Source organism: Taeniopygia guttata, chromosome 20 (assembly GCF_048771995.1).
Source record: "Taeniopygia guttata chromosome 20, bTaeGut7.mat, whole genome shotgun sequence".
Taxonomy (NCBI): Eukaryota; Metazoa; Chordata; class Aves; order Passeriformes; family Estrildidae; genus Taeniopygia; species Taeniopygia guttata.
In genome coordinates, this window is record NC_133045.1 from 8,352,614 (window position 1) to 8,377,242 (window position 24,629).

A 24,629-nucleotide genomic window follows, 5' to 3' on the forward strand; every position below is an offset into this window, starting at 1 on the left:
CTTATGCAAACCTCCCTCGCTTGGAATAATGAAAGAACTAGGTAAAATGTCCTGCATAGCTCAGAACCAGTGCAAACAAGCTGTATTTTGTCATACTGGGTGCTTTTACGGTACAGCACATTGAGGTAACAGTCAACACAGTCCAACTTTCACATCACTTTAGGATATAAAAGATTAAGTACAATGGATTTCCACTGGATGAAGGCATGGAGGAGAAAGCTATCCTGGTGTATGTGAAAAACCTCATCTCCCTGCTGGCAATCTCCATGTCCCATATATCAGTTTAATCCAGCCCACCTGCTCTATCCTAAAATTAACTAAGCAACGTGGAAGCACATGTCCATCCTCTCCAGAGAACAGACGAGGGATGGGTGCCTGGACAAGCAGGAGCTGCAGGCCAAGGCATCAGCACCCACTGAGGAAGGCAAAGATCACTCAATGTCCACAGGAACAACTGCAATGGCTTTGGGATGAGAGGGCACTGTGAGGGACAGGTGCCATTGTGCCTGCAGCCACACCAGCTGAGCCAGCCTAGCATTAGGTGACTGAAAACAAGTCACAGAAATCCAGTGAGTTGCAACAGGCAAACAACTAATAATTGGTTCATCACCTCAATTCCCCACCATCATGGCTGAGACAGAAAAGGAGGATTTTTTTATTATGGCAAAAGATCCTTCTCCCAGGAGATACTTTGGCTTTGTGACATCTGTGTAAGGCTTCTCTGCACTGCTCCCCATGGGTGTGACAGGGACATGGCCTGCCCAGGGCACATGTGGCTGTCACCACTCCTGTGTCAGTGTATGACCACCCCAGGGAGGCCTCTACACAGGGAACTTAAATCTAACCTCGATAAATAAAACCAAATGTTTATTTACACCAAAGAATTCCAACACTGGATCTTTCACATATGAAGGACAAAGTATATATACACAGCAAGGGGTAGCAGGGCTGTAACAAGGGTGCTTTTCCGTTGTCAATGATAATATTTGTCCACAATTACTGATCTACCATTTCAGTTTAAGTTAACGTCTCCTGGCTCCTTCCTCTCAGTGCATATTTACAAGACTGTGAGGTAACTGGTATTCTCACCACATGGCACGTGAGGGAGGGGATGGTGGGTGAAGATGTGGGATCGGACTTGGCGCAGTCTGATTTTTCCAGCTTTAAGTAGCCACCAGCTCGAAACCTATAGAAACAATTTAAAAACAATATACCCAATAACAAATTAATTCCAGAGATCCAAGCCAAGCAATGGCTGGAAGAACCCTCCACGAGAAAGGGGCTGATCAGAGCAGGGCTTACTCTAGAAGCACCTGTCTCAGGAGGTGCCAAGGACTCCAACTTGATCAGTAACTTCATTTTTAAGACTAAAATTACATGCAAGGGGTGAGTTAGCATTCTGGTTGACTCCTAAGGAGACATCCAATCCAATTAGTTTTGGACACTATCTGCACTTACTCCTTTTAAGCTTATCCCACCTCTCCCTACTGGAATTGTCTCCTCAGTGTACCCTGGCTGGGACATATGCAGGACATGGGGTTCTAGTGAGTGGTACTTTAAGAATCCCCTCCCCTGCCTCATGAAGACTTGGTTTGGTAGTCTCTGGAGAACAGCACAATCCCCCAAGGCTTGTGGAGGAATAATGATGGGAACATGAAGAGAAGAGATTTCCAGCAGGATGCAAGAGCTTGGAAATGCTGTTGATTCATCTTTGTTATTACATGAAGAGTTGTTTTGATTTTTTTTTTTTTTGGAGGGGGGGGAGGGGTGGGGGGGGAAAGAAAAACTGTCCAAGAAGTATTCCATCTGTAGGTATTTTCAGGGAATCCCCTGAGTTACGAAAAGTTCAAGTAAAAAAAGAAAAATCAGCCTATAATAATTTTGTATATAATGACTGAACTACTATAAATCCACAAGCAACAGTTCAGACACGGTGTCTCCAAAGCGTTCATCCCCTCCCTTCCCCTGCCAGGCATGAGCTGCGTCCTGAGGAGAGGTGGAGGGGGAAACCTCTTCCCCACCTGACTCAGCTCAGGCAGCAGGAGACAGAGCCCGTCACTACTGCTGGGCGCCCGCAGCAGCTGGAACCGGCATCCCCAGGGTGGTGGTGGCAGAGATGACGGGTGAGCCTGCTAGAGGTCCAAGGGGTGAAGGTGTTGGCACTGAAGAAATCCCTGGAAGAGACACAGGTAAGCAGGAATTAGAGTAAAAACAGCGCACTGCTATCCAGGACAGCTTCTGAAGTCAAGTGGGAGCTTTGTGGGTCAGTTATGTTTTCAGAGCTGCCAAAATAAATAAATAGATAAAGTATCTGTCACTGTTCTCTGTAGTTCTGGGAAGGGCACAGATTTGCACACCCCTTAATGTCATTGATGGGCAGAGATGTGGCAGGATCACAGAATGGTTTGGGTTGAAAAGGTAACCCTAAAGCTCCTCTCGTTCCAACTCCCCTGCCATGGGCAGGGACACCTTCCACTAAACCACGTTGCCCCAAGCCCCGTTCAACCTGGCCCTTAAACAATTCCAGGGATCTGACAGCCACAGCCTCTCTGGGCAGCCTGTGCCAGTGGACTGTCCTTTAAGCTGCTGCCAGAAAATCAACTGCAAAGAACTTCTTAAAATGAGACCAGAAAAACAGGCCAGGCTGCCCAAGGCCTTAGTTATCAGACCCTCCCACCCACTTTGCAGCTCTCCTTGCCCTTGTCCCCAGTCCTGGGAGATGACCCAACACTGCCCTGCCCGCTGAACTCTCCCTCCCAGGTCCTCCCACCCACCCCACACACTCAAGTGCTTCAGCACACCCAGCACCAAGGGGAGTTGACAGAACTGACCTGACATCATGCTCGCACTGCTGACAGGAGTGCTGCCACCCGCCATGTTGGACGAGCCCATCCGAGCCTGGTCTTTCACAATGGGGTCTAGGAAGAGCACACTACCAGTAAGTGCTGTGTTGCCAGAGAGCTGCTGAGGCACACAGACTGCCTGTGGCCTCTGTGCTCAGCCAGTCCTGGCACCCTGCCTCTGTCAAATAACATCAACCATCATCTATTGAAATACAGACATTTCCACCCACTCCAGTGGGAAGCACTCAAGAAGGTACAAAGGTCACGGGGTATCAGGGAAAATCAGCTAAATGATGTCATGTGGGGTTCAGCAGGACTGTCTGACAGGAAAAGACAAAGGACACTATGGCAAAGTTGATCTTTCTGTGCTAAGCAACTGTGTAATTGCAGAAAGCCAAACCCAGAATATGGGTGTAGCACGCAGGAAGATTATCACTGATTATAATCATGTGTCATGTCTCTACACACATCTTACATCTCTGTGAGCTGTCAGGTGTGTCACTAGAACTTGTCTTCCATGAGATGATCACAACTATTTATTTTCAGCTGCATGTAAATAAGGCTCTCACCTGAACAGGGACAACCCCTTACTGCCTCCCAGCCCTTCTGTGTCAGACTAGGGAATTCCCAACTTTGCCGAGCTCAGCACAACATATATCTTTTTGTGGACACAAGTTAATGAACTGTTTGTCCAGCCCTCACATTCCAGGATACTGGCTTCTCTAATGCTCATACTTGCGTAACATTTCCCTGGGATTTTTCCAACAGGAGTAACACAGATCAAAACAGTCTGTTAATTACAGGGGTCCCTTCAGCAGCAGCTAAAAAAAAACCGCAAAACCAAACCACCTGAGCAAATATTGACATTATGCATTGTTGCAGCTGCTTCAAACCCCTAGATATCAATATCTGTGAAAAACAGCAACAATTTAAAAGCATTTACAGTGAAAGTAACATTTCTGCTTGCAAAATAAAGTCCTGAATATAGCAGCAGCTAAGCAATTTAGCAACAGGAGTAAAAACGCCTGTTTATCAACAAACCAGAGTTCTCTGGGTTTATCCAAACAGAGGAATCCATGCACACCTGCAGAAAGCAACCCCAAATTACGTGATTTAGGTGACTTTCCTTGATATTACTTGCTGATTCATGGGCCCAACACAGGCACCCAACACTGATTCCTTGGCTGGTGGAGGTGGCACACAGAGACCAGCAGCCTCAGCTCCTGCACTATTATTTGCAGACCAGGCTTATCATTGTTGGCATTCCCAGTTCCCATCTGCACAAGGCATGGGAACAGAGATTTCCCAGAGGCAGAACTCTCAGGACAGCAGCTGATACTTACAGAAGTAGGGGTGTTCCATGGCTTCTCTCGCTGTGAGTCGTGACTGGTGATCATATCGCAGCAGCTTGTCTAAGAAATCCAGAGCTTCTGGACTCACCAGATGTTGGTTCTCACTGTGGACAAAGCGCTCCCATCGCTTACGGGAGTGTCTGCAGGAAAACAGACCCTAATCAGGCCAGGCAGGGGACAGTGATGCCAAACCTCAATTTCTTAAGGAGCAAGAACGGTGACAGATGTCCAGCCCTGAAGGAGGCCACTGCACTGTGCAGCGGCCATGGAACTGAGGCATTCCAGAGCGGGAAGCAGTGCCACCGTGTCTCCACGCGGTGGCACAGCAGCCACAGCCCCAGCACAGCCACCTCAGTCCCTGCACGGCCCTGCCATGACCCCAGACAGCAGCAGGACTAACGCTCAGAATGGATTACGGGCCTGAAATTGCAGGTTCTGTCATCTCTTATGCACCCAACATGAGTTCCTTTTAGTCCCACTGTGAGGAAAAAAAACATATAAATTCATCTTTAGCAGCACCTGACTTTCTGCACTCTAATGCTGAGAAACACCATTTTGTTTTTTCCCCTCCAGACTGAACAGGGCATTTGCCCTTCATGCTTTCTGCTTCAGTAGTTCCTTTATTGCCTGAATGACATTTAAAAATCTTTTCTCAGGTCCATTTCCATATAAAGAACTACGGGAAGCACTGACAAAAGGGACCAAAGGCACAAAGTGTCAATTCTCCAGAATCCTGGCTCTGATTTCTCCCACAAATTTTTGTTCATTTCAAGGTCTGTTGAAAAAGCTGTAACTGTCTGGGTCTATCAGAGAGACTCCAGAACTTGGCTCACCTGCCCAAAATGTCATTGAAACGTGGATCCAGCTCAATGTTGTATTTGTCAATGTAGTCATACAGATCTTCTGTCCCCAGAACCTTGGCTATCCTCACCAGCTGGGAACAAACACAAAAACAAGTCACTGCTGTGAAGGTATGATAATACCAGAGCCTGCATGAAGATACAGCAGCACATTCCCACGGGAGCTGGAACCTGATCCCAGCAGTATGAATCAGAAGCCACAGGGTCAGCCTGTGGCTCTGGCTTCCCCAGCCACACAGTCCCAGGCATCAGGAACATGCCTCCACTTACAGCTGGAGCTCAGTACCCCAGGGCAGCCAGGAGGGAGCCACAGACCCTAAAATCTCTAAAACCTGAGACCTTGAAACACTGCCTTCCTTAGTAGCATGAAAATATTCAAAACCAACAGAAGGGAAGGCAAGAATAACTGGTCAAAAAAGCAGAAACTCTGGATCATGCATGTGAAAGGTGAAGCACTACCCCAGAGAGCTCCAGAAAAAAGGCTTGAGAATGGAAGGTCCCTGTTCCAGAATATTTGCATGGCAGTCACATGCTGAGCATGTGATAAAGGTTTAAAAATAAAAAAATTTGGCCTGAAGGCAACACATCAAAGATTTCAGAATCTGTATAAACCTGTACCAAATTCACAGTTTCTATACAGAGTTGGGGGGAGAGTGAGTAGTTACAGGGGCTTTCACCATAACATAACCTTAGGAATAGTCAAACTATGTACTAGAACACACCAGCCTTAATATAACTATTTCTACAGCTTTTCCCAGACACCTACTGAGGCGCTCCTAAGTACAAAGCTCTATAAATCCATTGCTATTTAATTGGTTACATAATCTTGCACACTTGAGAAAAGGACTGTGGCTTCAAACTGAGCTAAGAAGCCATTAGAGAAAGGCTTAAAAATTCTCCGGAAGACTCGATAGAAGCCTAAGAAGGAAACCTTCATGGTGCTAAGAGAACAGACATTGTACATGACCAGCTCTCACCTGATCATAGTTGTCATGGCCATGGAAAAATGGCTCCTTTCGGAATATCATACTAGCCAACATGCAACCCAAGCTCCACATATCCAGACTGTAATCATACATCTGTACAAAACCAGAAGGACAATTCAATTTCTAATGAATTAAGCAGAACAGACCTCCAAAACTAACAGGGTTCCCCCCTCCCCAACAAGGTGGTATGAACACAGCCATGTCATGCTGGAAACAAACTGAACTATCTTCATTTATCTTCATCCCTAAACCACTGTTCAGCTCAGTGTTCCAGTTACTCAAACTGGGATACAGCAATTAGCAGGACAGCAGGTATCCTAATTCCGTCCCTGTCTGCCAGCATATTAAAGATCAGAGCTTTCTTCTATTTTCACTGCAGACTCCAATGTTATAAACCACTGAGAAATGTGTTGGGAAAGGAAGCATTGCAACAAACAGCAAAAGGTGTGGACTCCCCAGGGTCCATGAACAGGTAAAGATGTGCCTTTTTCCAGAACCAGCATGGTCTGAAAGTCACTAGGAACACTGTGATTTCCATCAGATAAGGGGATGCTTTTAAAGCTTAATTTAGAAGTTCATGCAGTACTTGCTGTTCCCACAGGGGCTTTGTTTCATTCCTGTACCTTACTGCAAACACAGCCTTGCTAAAAAAATATTTAACATTTGTATTCCAAGATCCATAATGGAAGTTCTGCAGCTCTTCCTCAGGTCCTGAGACTACTCATTTGTTTCTTTCATTCACAAGGCCACTGCTCTCTGCCATACATTTTGGAACAGACTGTCTTTAGCTTCAACTCTCTAGACATATGAATTTTGGGTTTATTACCTTGAAATGGCACTGACTTTCCATATCAAAGTCAGTAAGAAGTCCTGGTAATTCTTACCTGATAATCTACAAGAAGTTCAGGTCCTTTGAAATATCTGGAAGCCACTCTGACATTGTACTCTTGGCCGGGGTGATAGAATTCAGCCAAACCCCAGTCTATTAGTCTAAGCTAAAAATGGTAGAAAACAAAGAAAAAAGGCTCAGGGGATGCTCCAGCTTACCACTGGCTGAATGACACTGGTGAACTTAGTATGAAGTTAATTTATAAGTCTTCAATTTTCAATTAATTTTATTAAGAGTGTCTGGTTACATATTCTCCCCAAACCCGTATCACCAAGCAGTCTAAATAAAATACCTCTCCTTACAACCCTGCCTGTGGGTTACATGTGACCAAGCAAAACCTCAAAAAGCAGCACAATATTCTCATTTTACGTTTGTCCACACCATGAGAACAGAGTCCCCCTCACAGAGGTCTGCTAGTACCGCTACACAGGAGTACCCAAAAGGATCCCAATTTGCCAACAGAAAAGCAGGACCCCTCCCTGCCCCCCAGCCACCCCACACTACCTTTCTGTGCTCATGGTCAATCATGACATTGTGAGGTTTGACATCTCTGTGCATGATTCCCATGCTATGGCAGTAATCTAGAGCCTGCAGGTGAAAGGAAACAGATGCTACAGTCACAAGAATGTGCCAAGTTAACCATATTCATAAGTATTTCCACACATATCAAGACTAAATAGATGACAGGACTGTCCAGTGTTAGATCCTGGACTAGACTCACTGATCACAGAAAATGCTGCTAAGAGCCCCCTCTCAAAAGGGGGTACCAGCAACACAAGTGTCTTGACTTAGTTTTGTGTCCTTCCTCATAAAAATTGGAATTTCAGAATCTCTAAGAGCATAGTTACTAGGCACAAATGATCACACAAGCCCTCTTTCTCCTAAGGAGAAATTACTTAGTTCAGAAGAATGGATGAAGACATTTGACTCACATTATGCCTGAGCAAAACCCCAACCAGTAACAGCTCACAGTTTTCTTTTTTCAGAGGCTACATGTACTCCTGATTTAGGATTTTAAGGTATCTCAATGTACCAAAACACTGAAAAATAGACACTGACTTGGTATTTTTCTGCCCAATTCTTCTATGGACTGACTCTCTCCTTCCCTTAGTGATATAATGTCACTATCATCAGTGACATGAGAACCATCTCTACAGTATTAGAAATAAACCAACAAAACAGCAAAACACCAACTTACCTTCAAAATCTCATACATGTAGAATCGAATATCATAATCTGTTAATGTCTGGTATAATTGCTGTGGGACACAAACACATCATGTCAGTGTTCAACATCCAAAAAAACCCTGTTCTGGGCTGCTGGTATTCTCCCAACCCATCTGAAGGTTTAGTCTAAGTTTCTCAAGTTACTCTGATCCCACACCTGACTCTGATCAGTCTGTTCCTCCCCCTTTGCAAATCCCATACATAGTTTACTTCCAGCTCTGCTCAGATAGCACATCCTGGTTCCTGTCACTATCTCCCTCTGGTTGTACCCACCCTGCACAAGCATGATGGATGGCAATGCACAGCCTTTCTTCTTCTGAGGCAGGTCAGTATGAAGGGACAAAGAAATATTTAAATCCCCATTCCCAGGAGTATGGAAGGCCACAGAAACAGCTGTCCACATTTAAAGTGGTTCCAATAAATAGCTGTATACATAAAAGCCAAATGCCTCAAAAAGACAGGAACTGATGGGCCACAAGATAACAGATTCATCTGCTCCTAAGGTTAAATACCTCTTGGAATCTGCATTCTCATCTTGTTACTTTTGTGGCAAAATGGTACTGATGTACTAATTACAAACTTCTGTCCCACCTGCATTTACCTTTAAAAGCATTTCCTATGCTGGAAGGAAATGCCTGTCCTATGTACTATCCCTTCCCCAGAAAGACAGTACGAGTGGTTTTCAAACACAAAAAAAGAAGTCACATCCCACACTGTACCTTAAAGTCTGTGTTGTTTACATGTTCAAAAACCAGAGCGGGTGTTCGAGACTGAAACAGAAAAAAAAAGCATTCAGCCACGTTAAGTTATGTTTCCACTTAGAATAATGAATTGCATCTTTTTTTTCTACTAAAACTGCATAAATCCCTCTGCCTTGGACATATTTATGGTTCCCCTCAGACAGAGAGAGCAGAGCCTCAGCCCACAGCCCCCAGCAGCACTGTTTGCAGAGCGAATTAACTTGTCTCAGCTCACGGGTATCTCTTCCTCACAGAGTGAGGGGCTGGAGGGACCTGTGGGGGAAGGGCCCTCTAAAAGAAGTTTATCAGATTAAGAGCTGATCTGATCAGTCAATTCAAAAGCAGGATTTAAGAGGAGGGGAAACAAAAAGCCAGGTCAGAGCTGAAATCAAACAGAGCAACTTCACCCATAACCCCCTTGAGTTTCTCTCTTACTCACCACAGGATCTTTTACTATATCTGCAAGGGTGATTATATTGGGACCGCCTCGCAAGTTCTCTAAGATCTTGATTTCACGCTTGATTTTCTTCTTTTTAACAGGCTGAAGAATAAAAACCCAAAGTGTAAGAGAAAGCCCTGCAGTAAAGTGAGGCTAATAGCTCGACACCCAGATGACAACACCCGGTGACTGCAGATCAGCAAAATATACTGAAACCTTTGCAATTTCACCCGAGTATGCATCACACCAATAAGGGCTCACATATCTGCTGTCTCCTTTCTAACCACACAAGCCTAACAGCTACAGACAATAATTCCAAGTGGAAGAGAGGCAGGAAGATGGCATTATTTAAAAAAGCTCTCTGAACATAATCTGATAGATCAAGAGGAAATGGCCTCAAGTAATGCCAAGAAAAAGTTTCCTCACAGAAAGGGTTGTCAATCCCTGGAACAGGCTGCTCCAGTGGTGAGGACATCATTGTTGAATAGATTTAAAAGATGTAGATGTGGCAGCTGAGGACATAAATGCTGGGGTGTTGACTGGACTTGATGATCTTTGAGTGCTTTTCCAACCCGAATAGTTCTGTGATACTCCAAGACTTCTTAACTGGCATGTGGCAAATGTTTAACTATGAGAAGTCCATGGGCTATTGGAGGGTCACTAAATGAAGATCAAGGCCATGACAGCCTGCCAGGACACCAGCATTTAGAGAAGCTGAGAATTTTGTAGCCAGCTGCTGAAATCTTGCTTAGCTCCAAGTAAAAAGGTGTGGAACATCAGGGTTTCTTTAAGACAGAGCCTAATTCCATACAGGCAGAGATCTAACTTAAGTGCAGGGCTTATATCAGGAGGCTCTGTTTCACTGAGTAACACTCCAAAGCCAGGCTTTAAGAATTTCAGTTTTAGAACATCAAAAAGCCCTGTCTGGCCTTCTGATCACCTCAAGACAGATTTTATCTTTGCCCAATCCCCAGCTCACCTTGAGAATTTTAACAACTACTTTTTCATTATTTGTAATGTTGATGGCTTCAAATACTTCACTGTATTTGCCTCGGCCTAATTTTCGAACTAGCTGGTAGTCATCTTGATTTCTGTGGAGAGAAAAGGTTAGAGTTCCAAAGGGCTCATCATTTCCATCACAATTTATAAACTGCTCCTTAACACTCCATCACTGCCTCATTTCACAGACAAAAGGAATTAAATAGTGCCTTCAGCCTCCTGAACTGGATGATTTAAGAACTAGAAGAGAAACAGGGAGCTTCTATTTGCCCAAGATATTTAAGCCAAAAGTATGGATTGAAAGCCCAACTATGTATTTCAGCATTAGCAAACTCGAACTATCCCTTCTCTATATATTTGGAAGCTCCATTTTTCCTTGTATATTGGTAAAATTCAACAAAGCCAGTACAAGGAAAAATCTAAGTGCAAGGCTGTTTAAAACCAGTCTGGGCACAAAGCAGCACTTATCCTCAGATGACTGTGTACATTCCAGAAAATGGGAACTGCACAGCTGAGGGCAGAACTCTGTCTGGGCCCTCCATATCCCAGCAGGAACTCAGAGCTATGAAGCTGCCACCACTGCTGTCTGATTCTGGGACACTTTAGTCATGAGCTCAACTTAGACACCTCCTTCCTTCAAAGAGAAGCAGCCATGTCTTTCCAGACACTTGCAGAGAGCTGAGCAACAAGTCATAAAATAGTATGTACCTACGTAAGTCTGTGGAGTTTCTTCACTTATCCAAGTCAGCAGCAACTTCAGTTTGAAAGTCTTTTCATTTCTTTTCAGCCCTGTACTCAGGACTGTTTGGATTGTTTCAGAAATAGATTTTCTTCCCTCTGAAAGGGGATGTTTCTCGATTACCTGGCAAAACTTCTTCAAACTTTTAAGGAAGCTGCCATAAATGTTCTTCCACAACTGAGAATTTAAAAGTTTGATAAGAAACGTTTTTCTGAAGAGAAGTTGTGATCCTTTCCCTTGCCATCTGCCAAGAAGCGTGAAAAAGCCTCACGCAGCAGAGTTGCCTGAACTCCCCAAGTACCACTACTCAGGATCCACAGGGATTGATCCTGGTGCAGGGACATCCAGAAGCAGCCCAGACTTACCCCCACTCAACAACGTGAGACTCATAGTCCCAGTACTCCCGGGGTCTGTGTGTGTTTACATCCGTGTAAACTCTGGCCCTGCTCGGCACGGGTCCCGACATATCAGACAGCTTGGCAGGCGGAAGCGAGATGTGAAATCAGAGGCGCCCTGGTCTGCAGCGCTGACAGAGGAGAAAGGCCTCAGATTCCTCCACCTGCAGACAGAACATACACCAGAGGTTAAATTCTCAAGGTACTTCAAAAGTATTTAAGTTAATCATTAAAAGCTGCTGCAAAAGAGAGGCTGGAGCCTGCCCAGCCACAAGCCTGGGATTTCTTGAAAGCCATTTGTCTGCTCTCCCTCACACAGGACTGGCCCCTAGCAAACCAACCCCCTGACCTGGTAATTTTCAGCACCTTGTTTCCAGCTGCTGGTTGTAGAGGTAACTTTTCAAAAGGAAAGAATGCCATGTGCTCTGTATCTGCAGACAGATCCCCTCTTTTTGACTCCAGGCTGAAAGCAACAGCCACAGGCTGCAATCTCACTCCCATCACAAGTCTTGGGCCATCCAATATATCAAAATCAATTCTGCTGGGATGGAAACCAGCTTTAGTCACAACTTCCTACAGTCAAAACATTAAATCTGACTGCCCAAAAGACAGCAGCATCTGTATTGGATTATGATGATTGGATTATGATTCAAACATGAAAGAAATGCACTGCTGCAAGGGTCTAAAGATGTTCCTTTGCATTCTGCTTGCCCAAAGTACCTTCAATCCTTCCTCCTTCCAATGCAACTTTTGCAAAGCTTCTGATAAGTTTTATCAGTATTGAGACTGGTCAAAATCACTCAAAAGAAATTTACTGTATGTCTGAATACTTTATCATCCAGATCTGAATATTCAGGACAGCAGTAACTCACTACAGTTTTGTATCAATATTGTCCTACCCAAGATAAATGTGGTGTCTTTACATGTCTTTAATTTTTCACAAGGGGAAGTTCACACCCTTTTAGATGTTTAAACAGAAGAGTCCCCTTAGCTTTCAAAATAACTTATAAGAAAGGGAGCTGTATTGGAGCAGGGAAGAGCATTGTTTGGTGTGCAGCAGCACGTGGCAGGGCCTTACAGTCCTGTGTATGTGCTCAAACAGTGGGCAACACTGTTATCTAAAATAATACACTTATTTGCTATGCCAAACTTATCCCTTCACAGAAAATGGGCAATTGCCAGACTGCACAAGGAAGTAACAGCCCCATTAATCACACATTAATGAGAAAGACCAAGAAATCTGCTCAGAGCAGTTTGCTTAAGCTACTAGGACATGTTACAACAGCAGAAAATTCTAGAAGCAAAGTCCTGCTGTTTATTTGAGGTCTGCAGCACTCCTGTGAGGACCCAGCAAGATCCACTGGCTGTGAAGATGGCAGAGGACCTGGGGGACACAGGTCTGACGTCCCTCACTGTGTCACACAACCTGACCAGCAGCTGGTCCTGCTTCCAGAGCCAGAAGTGCATACAAGGGCTCTCTGACATGGACAAAGCCTCCTTAGGTGGGACAGAGCTCAGCACTGGGATATTTTTTGACCTACTGACACACAAATGGTGCTGGTGGCAGCTTCAGGTAGACAGGGTTGCAGTAATCCAGTCCACAAAAGGGCAAACAGGGGATACAGCATTATCCCAAAATCCACTATGGAAGGGTGACTGAGGCCTTAGACCAATAAAAGAAGGATGGGGCACTTCAGCTGTGTGTCCTGCTAATGGAAGAATATGAAGCATTCCTCAAAATATAATAAGTCTATTCCTGGATAAAATGCTAGTTCTCTCACAAAATACAATTTCAGAAGATGAGGCAGCAATCATCTACGACCTCAAAGCATTTATGTGGCATGACTCAGACACTTAGAAATTAGATGTCCCCAGGCATTACTAGAGCATGCAAGTTTACTAGAACAGTTTAGCACTGTGAAATGTATTAGAATTCAAAGTTCAATCACTGTGTTTGTGTTTCTTCTCACTCCCTGTGCTTCTGGCAGGAGATGCACTGGCCCATTTCCTCTGCCCAATTTCCTTGTGAAGGAATTAACTGAACTTATACATATCTCAGATGACTTAGCAATTTTAATTTTTAAGCACAATCCAGTATAAATAAAGCACACGTGACTGTTCCCCTCACCCAGCTTAGAAAGATCAGTTTCAGCACAAAAAAAAAAAAAAAAAATCAATCACATTATCTAAAGATAGATCAAATTTCACATTGGCTATTTTTTGTCACGTAGCTCTAGCCTAGCTCAAGCAGCACATTGTAACAGGCTGCTCAGAGAAGGGCTTTTTCAGGAAATCATCAACTGCGGCTTCTAAGAATGGCACACAATGTCTATTTACGAGGGTAGGTATTATTGTCTACTATTCTTTACACAGGAAGGGGAGAGAATCTGCACAGATAACTAAATTTTAAAGCAAACAGAGTCACAGACATACACAAACTTACCCTGCCTGAAAGCTGCTCACTCTTTGCTCAAAACTGCCAAGGAATTTGTATAGATTTTTGGCTTCAGTGCCCCTGGAGGGGGATTATTTTGCAGTGGATCCAAGCTCTTTGGCAGAAGGGAATGACACAAATAAGGACAGATAATGGGAACAGGTGTTGACATGCAAGCATCAGTTGAGCCTGCAGTTTTAAAGCAGAAAAATCTACAGTATGAGCAGCAATTGCACCTAGAAAAGTGCCGTGAGCTTGTTATAAAAGATTAGTTCTGTTTCTGCAGAATCCAAACAGAATGTTGTCATTTATTAATTCCTGCACTGATGACAGAATCATAGAATAATTTTCTTTGGGAGAGTCTGCTCAACATCATCTAATCAAAGTAGATGTGGTGAGATCAGGGTCCGGTGTAGCCTTGAGCATCTCCAGAAACAACATTAAAATTTTAATTTCTCTGGTAGAGAAGTGTTTAACTAGGAAACAAATATGAGCTTTTAGGCAATGTACCAGAGGTCACAAAGAGAGGAAGACAAAACTCCCAACCACAGTCTGACGTGCTGTTCACTGCCAATGCCTGCCTGTGCAAGGACACAGAGCAGGGCTTCTCAATCAACCCCTGTGGTGACACCCCTTGGACAGATACGACCCAAAAGGGCTCACATGACAGCTACAGCAAAGCAACACCATGCCCAAGTTTCACTGTTGGCTTCTCACATACAGGCCTGTCCTCAAAAATACCGTTGGAGTATTAACAAACTGATAATTGGCTGATTTCTTACACAGCAGCCTTATCAAGAGGAACCCTGCTCATCCCAGACAAGAACAGAGCCAAACACAGCTCCTGTCCAGCTGACAGACTCCAGGGGAGTACCCAGAGCCCCAGCCCAGAGACAAATAATTGTGCTGCCATGATATAGGAATTTTTTAATTGGAAGGCCTACTAATTAAAGAATATCAGTTCTTAAGAGTTTTGAATTCTTCTAACAGTGGCCTGTTGTCTGAACAGTTTGGCAAGCTTAGACATTTTGTGCCTAAAGTTCAACAAAATGGTAAAAAGATGCTCAATGTTCTCTTTGACTCTGATTTTTAAAACATTTTAATCTAAACCAGTTACAAACCCCCTCATTTTTAAAAAGGGATGTTATCATCCTTACAAATGCACTCTAATTCTAAGGGCAACCATGCCCCCATAGGGAATTTGATATTTTGTGAAGGATCCATACTCCCAGCACTACTCAAATTAGTACAGGAATCTCCTATACCCTCTGTCCTTCCAGATACATACACTCAGAGCAAGTAGCAACAAAACACAGCTAAAAAAATCCATGCAGATTAGTTTCTGAGAAACACACCTACTTTGCCTCTAGTAAAATTTGCTTTTTTTTTTTTTTGGTCCAGAATAACTGAGATACCAGAATGATTTTTTTTCTCCTTTTAAATGGAAATGTTCTTGGCATGGAACCTCTCTCAAGCAGTTACTCATTCAGAACTTAAAACCTATGAAGTTGCCCCAGTATGATCCAGCACTTACAGAGGCTCACAGTGAGCTGAAAGCCGAGAGCTTCTCAGAAGACTGAGTCCCAAGGAACTCACAAGTGCTATCCAAGTGATGACCTTTGTGGATAAGGTTTGGAGTATAAATAATGTACCCAAGAACACAAACACCGCTTGACACTGGCTTCCCTGTGGATTGCTGTTAACAGCATGCCTTGCCCTCAGTGTGAACACTATACTGCCAGGAAGATCCAAGTTCATCCACAGAGAGTGGAGTGAACCCAGAAAACCATGTTCAACACCACATAAACCTGGTTATTCCCGATGACCCACCTGAACTCTGCTTCAGTGAGCCCACAGCAGTCCCAAAGGAGTGAAACAGCCCCTGAACTGCAGCAAGCTGAACTCGAAGAGCCAAGAAAACATTTCCGTAGCTTTACAAATTTCAGACCAGCTCACCTTCCTCTCGAGGAGAAAGCAAAGTGGACAGATTGGCCAAACAGGTCTAGAGACTTTCCTCTCACTTCTACTTTCCCCATGTAAGCTCATTATAGTGGCAATTGTGCCAGCCTAAGACTGTAAACAGGCTGAGACAGCAGCGGGTTTGTTGTGAGAGAAGAAAAGCTCTGTCAGTGGAGAAGAGCAGAATTACAGTGTAGAGTCTGGAATCGAAAGGTTATTCCCCTTCTTTTATCTACAACTGCAAGCAAGATGTTACCTTTCATAGCAGAAAGCTTAAACCCAGCCTTTAAAATCCTGAGTGTAAAATGTGATTTGGTAGGGTGAGCAAGAATTACAATTATCAGATAAAATTGTTGATGATTTCCTTCACATAGCCCTGTAATGCTCCCAGGGAAGTGCACTTGCTCCTTCAGAGTTTGGAGAATATCTAATACTGGAGAAACAATGAAATTAAAAATCAAGACATGCCTAAATATTACAGTACTGCCTGCTGACAGTCAACATCAATCAACACCCAGCTTACTTTTAAAAGAAATAATAGTAACAAACTTCATTTAAAAATATGCTCTATCTCACAAAAGAAACCTTTTTTGTGTGTTCTCATGATGCTGAAACTTCAGCAATACAAGTAGGGAACAAATGACCTCCAGAAGTCCCTTGCAACCTATATTTTTCTGTGATTTTACAGCTAAAATAGAAACAAGCCTGGATTAACAAAATTGACATTTTATATCCTTTCCTTAAGATAATTTCCCTTCTAAAGGGACAACATCGACAGAAAAGTAGATTTTAAAAACTGAGTTTAGGAAAAAAGCTTAGGTTTGAAATCAAACTTTTCTCTGGGTATTGTTTTGGAACAGCACAGTCTGATTTAAGTGCATTTTCCACCTAAATTATTTTCCAGATTTCTTTTAAATAGCTGGTTGCATCCAACTGTAGAGAAATAACAAATGATAACGTAATGACCTCAACGTTCCCTTAAAAAAGAAACATGAACTGTTGTGATTAATTCAAAACAAGACATGGCCAGTCTGTAGGGAAAGCAGTTGACAGGTTTAGTTATATTGCAAGAAACATCTTGGAGTAATTCTGCACTAGAAGCATCCTAAATTTAGATTGGCTCTTCCTACATCAGCTCCACTGATTCCTCTCTGAATTCATCACGATTCCTGCCAATGAAGAAGTCATCCTCTGTAATGAGGATCACAATCTATATGGAAGCCACAGAATGGTTTTACTGTAACTCCATGGTTTATTATCCTCTTCACAGTCTTGGGGAAAACTTCGCTGTCCCACTTTCCCAACTTGGAAAGCAGCGTGTAACATGTCTGTCACCCTCCAGGATGTCCTGGCAGTGGCTCTGGTGCCACACACTCTCCTGGCAGAAGGTCTGTCATGCTTTGTCTTCCTTTTTGTTCAGATCTCTAACAGATTAATTTTAGCAGCACTCACATGAGCCCTCTATGGGTCTCCAGCATCTCAGCCTGGTTGGACAACTGTCCTTTGCCAAATTTCAGTGCTGGCAACAGCACGTGGACCTGGGGCAGAACACTGGCATCACCTCCAGCAGCAGTGAGAGGAATGCTGCTCACTCCATCTCTAAGGGACTCCATGGACAATTTCCCAAGATCATGAACATTATTATTTTCAGAGCTAAGTTAGTTAACAGCACATGGAACAAAGGGAAAGACCCCAAAACACAAAGACCCTAAAGCTGACCTTGGATGAGGCCATGTAGCTGCAGAGGGCAAGTAACATCAGCAAGACACCCAAGCCCCAGCAGCCGAGCACAGGCTCTGCCTCTTTCCCATGCCTGCAGCTTCTCCTGCCACCCCTCCCAGCACCCAAAACCCAGCGGATATCCTCCCTGCCAGTGCCCAGGACTGCTGACACCACCTGATAAAAATGGCTGCAATATAACCAGGCAGTGCCAAACTAACTTGTCTGTACACACACATACCAAACAAACCAACGACAAAACTCTTCTGCTTGCACCTCTTCCCCAAACTGACAGTTCAGGCTGAGCAGGGAGTGCAGGAAAAGCGGGGGGATTTTTCTTTGGAGGAATATCCCTTCAGGTCTGCCCTAAAGCCAAAGCAATACTTCAACAGGAAGCAATTAGTTTTTCTTTCAAGAGCACTAACAAAACTAAATCTCCTACTGCTGGAGCTTTGGACAGTATTCCAGGTACCAAAACTACAGTTTCTGAGACCCCAGCAACACCAGAGAACTCGTCCTGGAGGCTCACAAAGGGGAATGTTTCAGCAGCACTACAGGCTGACATCAGGTTCCACTGGCAGCATCCTCTGGAAAGTTCTACCTCCCTAATTGCTGCTAAGTGACACAGTTGTTTTCCTCATTAATTAGTAGGTACAGAGGACTGCCAGGACAATCATGCAGCTGATTTGACTCCTATGGTTCATGTACAGAGAGGGATTTAGGCAGAACTCAGAAAATTGACCTGTACCAACCATCTGTAGAAGTTATAGAGTTTTAATTGATCTGATCATGCAATTCCTAGAGGCAAGAACAATTACCAGAGTGAAAGGATAAACCAGAGGACACTGCCTGTAACCATTTCTTCAAGAAATCCCTGTGATCAGCTGTTCCATGGAGCAGGCAATGCACCACAAACCACCTCCAACCCTCAGCCAGCACTGAGCAGGCTCTGCAAGAGGCACCCGGTGCAAACCCCTGCCAGCAAGTGAAGTTCTGACATAATTCTCAAAAAATTTATCATTATTAACACAAGATGAAACTAGCTACCACCATTCCAAGAATCAAATGGAAAAAACCCTCAGCTATTAAACTCCAGCAATTGGCACTCTCCTTCACACCTTCTAAGCCCCCAGTAAAGCCATTGTGCCAAAACTCGTAACTTAATTTGTAAGGTCAGTTGAAATTAATCTAGATGCTGCAGAATGAGCAAAAAGCCCTCTTTTTCCTTCTGGAGTACAACCAAGCGTGGAAGAAAGGCTGGAACTCAACAGCACACTGGTAACAGATAGAGAAACCTGTGAAAAAGGCTGCAAGAGAAGGAACACTGCAGGAGCTCTTGATTTTCTAGACTGGAAATTAATTTGTTGTGCGCGTCCACGCTCATCCATTTTCTGAACACTAAAAATAAAGACTTTCTGACAACTCACACGCATATGTGCAAATATGCTCTGAGAAAATGCCTTCTCCAAAGGTTTTGGTAACGACAGGGAGAGGTACCTTTTTGGCTCCCTGGACACACAAGAGGATTTGGGGCCACTTCTTCCCACCACAGGAAGACCTTTCCCACCCAGGGAAAGCAAGTTCTGGCATGTAATTCTGTATTAGCATGCTGGATTCTCCCTGAACTTGGCTTAATTAAAAGAGGACTAATTTAGCCTTTGGTTTTTCCAGAAGGTGCAAGGGCAGAGCCTACTTCTCTGCAAAAACAGAGTGAGTAACTTCAATTTTCTAGGTCTGCTGTTAACACTTCAGACTATCCAGTGGGAAACCTGCAGCCAAACTCTTGCCTTGACTCAAAATTGTTTTTCATCTAGGACACAATTTATTCACCACTCACATGAAGTAAACTGCTGTAATATGATGCAGCCATTACATAGGCAGGAACTGGACAGCCTGCTTTAGAAACCACCTCCCTGTAAGTGGTAGTATTAATTAAAAAATAGACCTCAGTAAGGAGGACATAACCTAAATCTCAGAACTCAACTCCGTGGAAAATTAAATTTATTGAAGTTGTAACCTTCCAAATGTGAGTCTGTGGTGGTACCAAGTCCTCAAAGAACTCCAAGCTTCCCTTCTACTCTTCAGCCTCTCAAAGCAGCAGTTTGAAATGGGTAATAAAACCATTTGTCCAGAACGGTGTGAAAACAGGAGCAGATGAGACATGGGCCAGGCTCATGTTGCTGCTTTTCTGCTGGACTCCTAACCAGAAAATATCCATGAACCACTGATCCCATGACCACATCAACAATCACACTTCTCATCAATCTTTCCCACCAATATGTAAGTTTGGCACCTTGATGGAAAAAGGGGCCAAAAGCCAGCTTGAAAAAACACTTTACATTCAGCAACAGCACTGACACCAGCTCAAAAAGCTGCAGCCTCCTCTTCCAAGCAGTTTTTTCAGGTTCAAAGGAGAACTCCCTTTCTCCAATTACATTCTGTAAATTCCAGGGAAGTCAGCTCTTGGAAGCCCCTGGAAGGAGATATCCAAGTTTAGAAAAATTATCCAAGAGCTGTCTTGCAACAAATGTTTGTAGCCAGACTAAGTCAAGGCAGTATCTCCTGATCTCAAAATCTTCTTGGTTTTTTTTTGGTTTTTTTTCTCTCAAGCCCCTTATGGGACAGTAAGATCTAAGGTGGCAACAATCCCATGCACAGACATCTAAAACAGATATCTTAATGTAAGCAGTTCCATAATGGAGGAACAGTGGAGGTGATAGGTCTGGTAACCCAGAAATAAATCCCTGCCTCTTCAGAAATGTGACACGAAATTAATCACACCACCACAATGTCACCCATTTGCTTCTCCTGTCTTCCTTTCCCTTATTTCTCAGAGGACATAAGAAAAGACAAAGAGAAAATTAGTTCTGTAAGGAGAAAATGGAGAAGAACTGAAATGGAAGTGTAAGGACACCCACCATTTAATAAAATTGGGAAAAGTTTGGTATGTGTCTCTTTCATCAGAGCAGAAAGTTTCTTTCTCTACAACTCCACAAACCTATAATCACCTTTCAACATCCTATATACCCTAAGATTCCTACTTCCAACACATTCCATGCTGATGAACCTAATCTGCATTACTTGAAAGTGCCCCAAATACCAAACACTAAATATTTCCATGTCTCACCTTCAGGAAATGGTAATTTACCAAGTCAATTCCCAATCCCAGATTTGCATCTTCATTCTCGCATCTCACCAGCTTTTTTCAAGCAAACAAGTACCAGTAACTGCCCCTGCACAAACCTCAACAACCTTAATGTCACGCAGCACTCCATGATCCAATCTCCTCCACATTTGCCAGGACCTACTGCCAGTTTTAACATCACTTTTTCAAAGAGCCATATTCCCAACATCCAACAAGCCTCATTTTCCCTCCATCTATGAACCCATGAGCCCTTTCAAACCAAAAAAACCTGATCTGACCCTCCCACTTCGAAGTGTCTGCTTTCTCCTCCAACATCTACCTCTCACCACAATTGTCCACGCTCTGTGCCTCATCCCCAGATCTTCAGCTGCATGAGTTTTTGTTTCTTTGCTGCAGAAGACCATGTTCCCTTCCTCAACCCTGTTTCAACTCCCCACAGGCAGCAGCTGACTGGCCAAGCTCTCTGTTCTGAGTGCAGGACACGTACACCCAACTCAGCCACCACACACACTGGGAACAAGACGACAGCAAATTTCACTAACAGCAGAAATTATGTTGCCAGGTATTGACATAAATCAATAGGGAAAGGTGAAATAATGGCAACTTCTCCCCATTGGCAAGATGAAAGGAAAGGATAACTGCCCACCACCAGAGATGGACATTCTTCGGGCTCAGGGAAAGGTCTGGACCTTTACAATTAGAATTTACCTTCCCTCTCTGGAGTCATCCAAAGAGAAAAGGGATTCCAGCCACAAGGCCCAGGCAGATCTCCTGAGTGCAGAGCACTGCCTGCCCTGTACCTGGGATCAGACATCCCAATCCCAATTTCCATCTTCCAGTTACAGACATGGTGTGTGTCTCCACAGAACCCGTGCTGTAGCAACTGAAATAACCCTAATCCTAGTTTTAGGGCTAATTAAGGAATTGACAAAGCTTCACACTTTCCCAAAATCTTGCCTCCCACCTTGCCAAGCTCACTCTCTCCTCTCCTAGCACAAACTTTGCCCTTTTCTACATCACTCCAAATCAGCACCCACAGCACAAATGATTCCTGTCCCAGCTGATGATGCACCCAAAGCCACGCTGGATTCACATCCAACACCCAGGCTGGCTGGCAGGATGGCACAAGCCCCAACTCCGAGTCTGAGTAATTTGATCAATTCTGTTTCAGAAAAAGAGTGTGTTCAAAGAACAAAGAAATCACTCCCAGCCCCAAGCAGAAATGCTGGGTGTCCACTTGCTTTCCTCTGAACAGCTGCCACTGTGCCCAGTTCCCTCTGGCAGGGGCTCTTCCCAGCCCATCTGTGGAGTGCACCCAGGACTGAGCTTCCATGAGGAGCCAGGTGAGCACATGGCACAACCCTCTCCAAGGACACGTGCCCAGTTCACAGCCTGGCACCAGGGTCAGTGCCAGAGCAGCTCCCCAAGGCCCCAGCCCAGGGGCAGGTTTGAGCAACACAAATCCAAATCATGAGAGACCCCTCTCAGGGGTACCAGGGCTGGAAGTGACCCACAAAGAACATCAAGTCCTGGCCTTGCACAGGACACCCCAGCAATCCCACCTTGTCCAAATGCTCCTTGAACTCTTGGGGCCGTTACCACGGCCCTGGGGAGCTTGTTTCAGTCTCCATCCATCTCTGGGTGAAAAACCTTTCCTTAATATCCAACCCAAACCACCTGCAGACACCTCCATGTCATTCCCCCAGGTCCTGCAACCGATCACCGGAGACCACAGGTCAGTGCCTGCCCCTCCACTTTGCTTGAATATTCACAATCCAAACTTTATTGGTTTTACCCGAAGCCCTCAGTAAGAAAGAATTAAGTGATCTGACACACATGGGGTTCCATAATCTTATCTGACCCCTCTCTTACAAACCACATTTTACCAACAGACACACGGCTCTCGGTCCCAAGGCACAATTAACTAAATTACAGCGGGGGCAAGCCTGACCACTACTGCTTGCACAGGCTGGTACGGAAAGCCGTGAGAACGACCTTCCCCTCCACCCAGAAAGGCCCAGAACGGAGTCCCTGCGCAGCCGGGGGTGGCAGCGAGCACTAACAGGCCTTTCCAAGCCCCTCCGCATCTCCCCGCTTCTCCGGGCAGGGCGGGGAAGAGGCAAGACCGAGCAATTTAGGTAAATAACACCTACACGGCCCGAACGTGCGAGCGGGGAGAGCTGGGGGAGGGGCCGCTCCCGTTCCGCGGGGCTCTGCCCTTCCTGCGCGGCCGAGGGCGGCCTCGCACCGGGCTAGGGGCAGCGGGGCGGCCCCTCCACAGCCCCTGCCCGCTCCCCCGGGGACTCGCAGCCCCTCCGAGGGCAGCAGGCGGCGGGCCGTGCCCTTCCCGCCGCAGCGGACCCGCCCGCTCTGCCCGCTCCCCGTCAGCGCCGCCGCGGCCCCACTCTCCTGAGGGGCAGCCGCGGCCCCCCGGCCCACACCGCGCCCACGGTGAGGGGGGGGGGGGCGGAGGAACTCGGAAGGCGCAGCGGCGCCTCCCCCCCGCCGCCCGCTCCGCCCGCCACCGCCGCGGAGCCCCGCTGGGGCGCCGGAGCCGCCGGTACCTGGCGCGGCCACTGCCGCCGCCGCCGCCGCCGCACACAGACAATATGGCGGAGGCACAAGGCTCGGCCGCCGCCGCAGGGACCAGAGCGAGGCGCGCCGGAAACGGAAACCGCGCGGCCCCGCCACGCGCCGCGGGGGCGTGCGCAGGGAAGGGTGGGGCTCGCCGCGGGGGGCTATGGGAGTTGTAGTCCATGGGGGTGGCGGCGCTGCGCGGAGGACGCGGGTTTGTTCCCGCTCCGCGTCCAGGTGTGTCCCCGTGAACCGCGGGACGGTGGCGGGGTCCGTGTCGGCCTCCGCAGCGCCGGCGGGAGGCCCGACCCTCAGCTGTGGCCGCGTGGGCCCAGCCCCTCTGTGGGGCTGTGTGCGGGGCCCGCCGCCAGGGGGCGACTGTGGCCTGCGGAGGTGCCCCGGTACCGGCGCTGCCCCGGCCCCTCCACCGGCCCCGGTACCGGTCCTGTCCTGGCCCTTGCACAGCCTTATCCCTGCCGTTCTTCAGCCCTTCTCTGGCCCTTCTATCAGCCCTTTCCCGGCCCTCCCAGACCCGGGCCGCCGCAGAGCGGTGGGGTCCCGCCGTCCCGCCCGGTGTGTGGGTCCCGGGCGCTGTTCATGGAACGGGTTTATCCCTCTGCTGAGCCAGCAACCAGGCCAAGCCTTGACCTAGTCCAGCGCCCCGTGACCTTCTCTCTCTGCCTTTCACCTTTTTAGCCCAATTTCTTACCGTGCAGCCCAGAACATCCCTTTTTCCCCAAAGGACTGGCCAGAGCGAATGGTCCACCTGGCACAGGCTGAGCTGCGGGAGACCTCGAGGTGGGAGAAAAGGCATCCAGGTTCAGCCTGAGGACGAGCAGGAGCCTGGGCTCATGGCACACTCGGGCCAGGGCTAGCTGGGGACACAGCTCTGGTCATTGTCCTCCCACCATGTCCAAGCTCTGGCCCGAGCTGAGCCAGCCTGGAGGGGAGGGGGTCGTGCTGGGCTATGTCTGCACCCCTCTGACCCCCCAGATCTCCCCATGCCCTTTGGAAGGGAGCCAGCCTGGCTTTCCCCTCACCTCGACCTCATGGAAAGCTGAGCATGGCCAGACTTCACCCCACTTCCCCCGCGGTGTGGGAGTCTCCCCCAGGGGAGGCCGCTGGCCCAAAGCTCGCAGCCCCTCACCCCGGGTCACTCCCATTAGGTAAAGGAGCAGCTCGTCCTGGCGGGGGTATCTCCCTCTCGCGCTTTCCTTGTATTGTACGGGCCTGGGTCATCGAGGAAATCTTCCAGGTCCTTCTGCTGCCGAGTGGTCACGGGGGAAGCCCGGCCCCCTTCCCCCCATTGTCAGCGGCCGGGCCGTATCCT

General features: G+C 46.3%; 1 protein-coding gene across 2 annotated transcripts; it reads right to left on the reverse strand.

The window, feature by feature from the left end:
• Positions 1–846: 846 nt before the first annotated feature.
• On the reverse strand, positions 847–23,446 carry CSNK2A1 (casein kinase 2 alpha 1). Of its 2 annotated transcripts, XM_030288985.3 has the most exons (14): positions 23,290–23,446; positions 11,439–11,632; positions 10,315–10,426; positions 9,336–9,437; positions 8,876–8,926; positions 8,129–8,188; positions 7,435–7,518; positions 6,926–7,036; positions 6,033–6,134; positions 5,029–5,129; positions 4,187–4,335; positions 2,832–2,918; positions 2,022–2,174; positions 847–1,186 (listed from the first exon to the last, which is right to left on the reverse strand). In XM_030288985.3, exons 2-13 carry the CDS (start codon positions 11,537–11,539, stop codon positions 2,059–2,061), a joined length of 1,176 nt encoding a protein of 391 aa, XP_030144845.1. In that variant the 5' UTR covers positions 11,540–11,632; positions 23,290–23,446; the 3' UTR covers positions 847–1,186; positions 2,022–2,058. The 2 variants fall into 2 exon arrangements, with proteins under 2 accessions (XP_030144845.1, XP_030144844.1); XM_030288984.4 differs by having other exon boundaries at positions 847–2,174.
• Positions 23,447–24,629: the final 1,183 nt, after the last annotated feature.

What these genes read in the sequence shown, in the direction of transcription:
- CSNK2A1 (XM_030288985.3), bottom strand. Translation starts at nt 11,539, where the DNA reads ATGTCGGGACCCGTGCCGAGCAGGGCCAGAGTTTACACGGATGTAAAC. An exon ending in ATATAGTAAAAGATCCTGTG is followed by an intron (nt 8,927 to 9,335) that starts GTGAGTAAGAGA and finishes TTTCTGTTTCAG; the next exon opens with TCTCGAACACCCGCTCTGGT. An exon ending in CATGGAACACCCCTACTTCT is followed by an intron (nt 2,919 to 4,186) that starts GTAAGTATCAGC and finishes TGCTCTTCCTAG; the next exon opens with ACCCCATTGTGAAAGACCAG.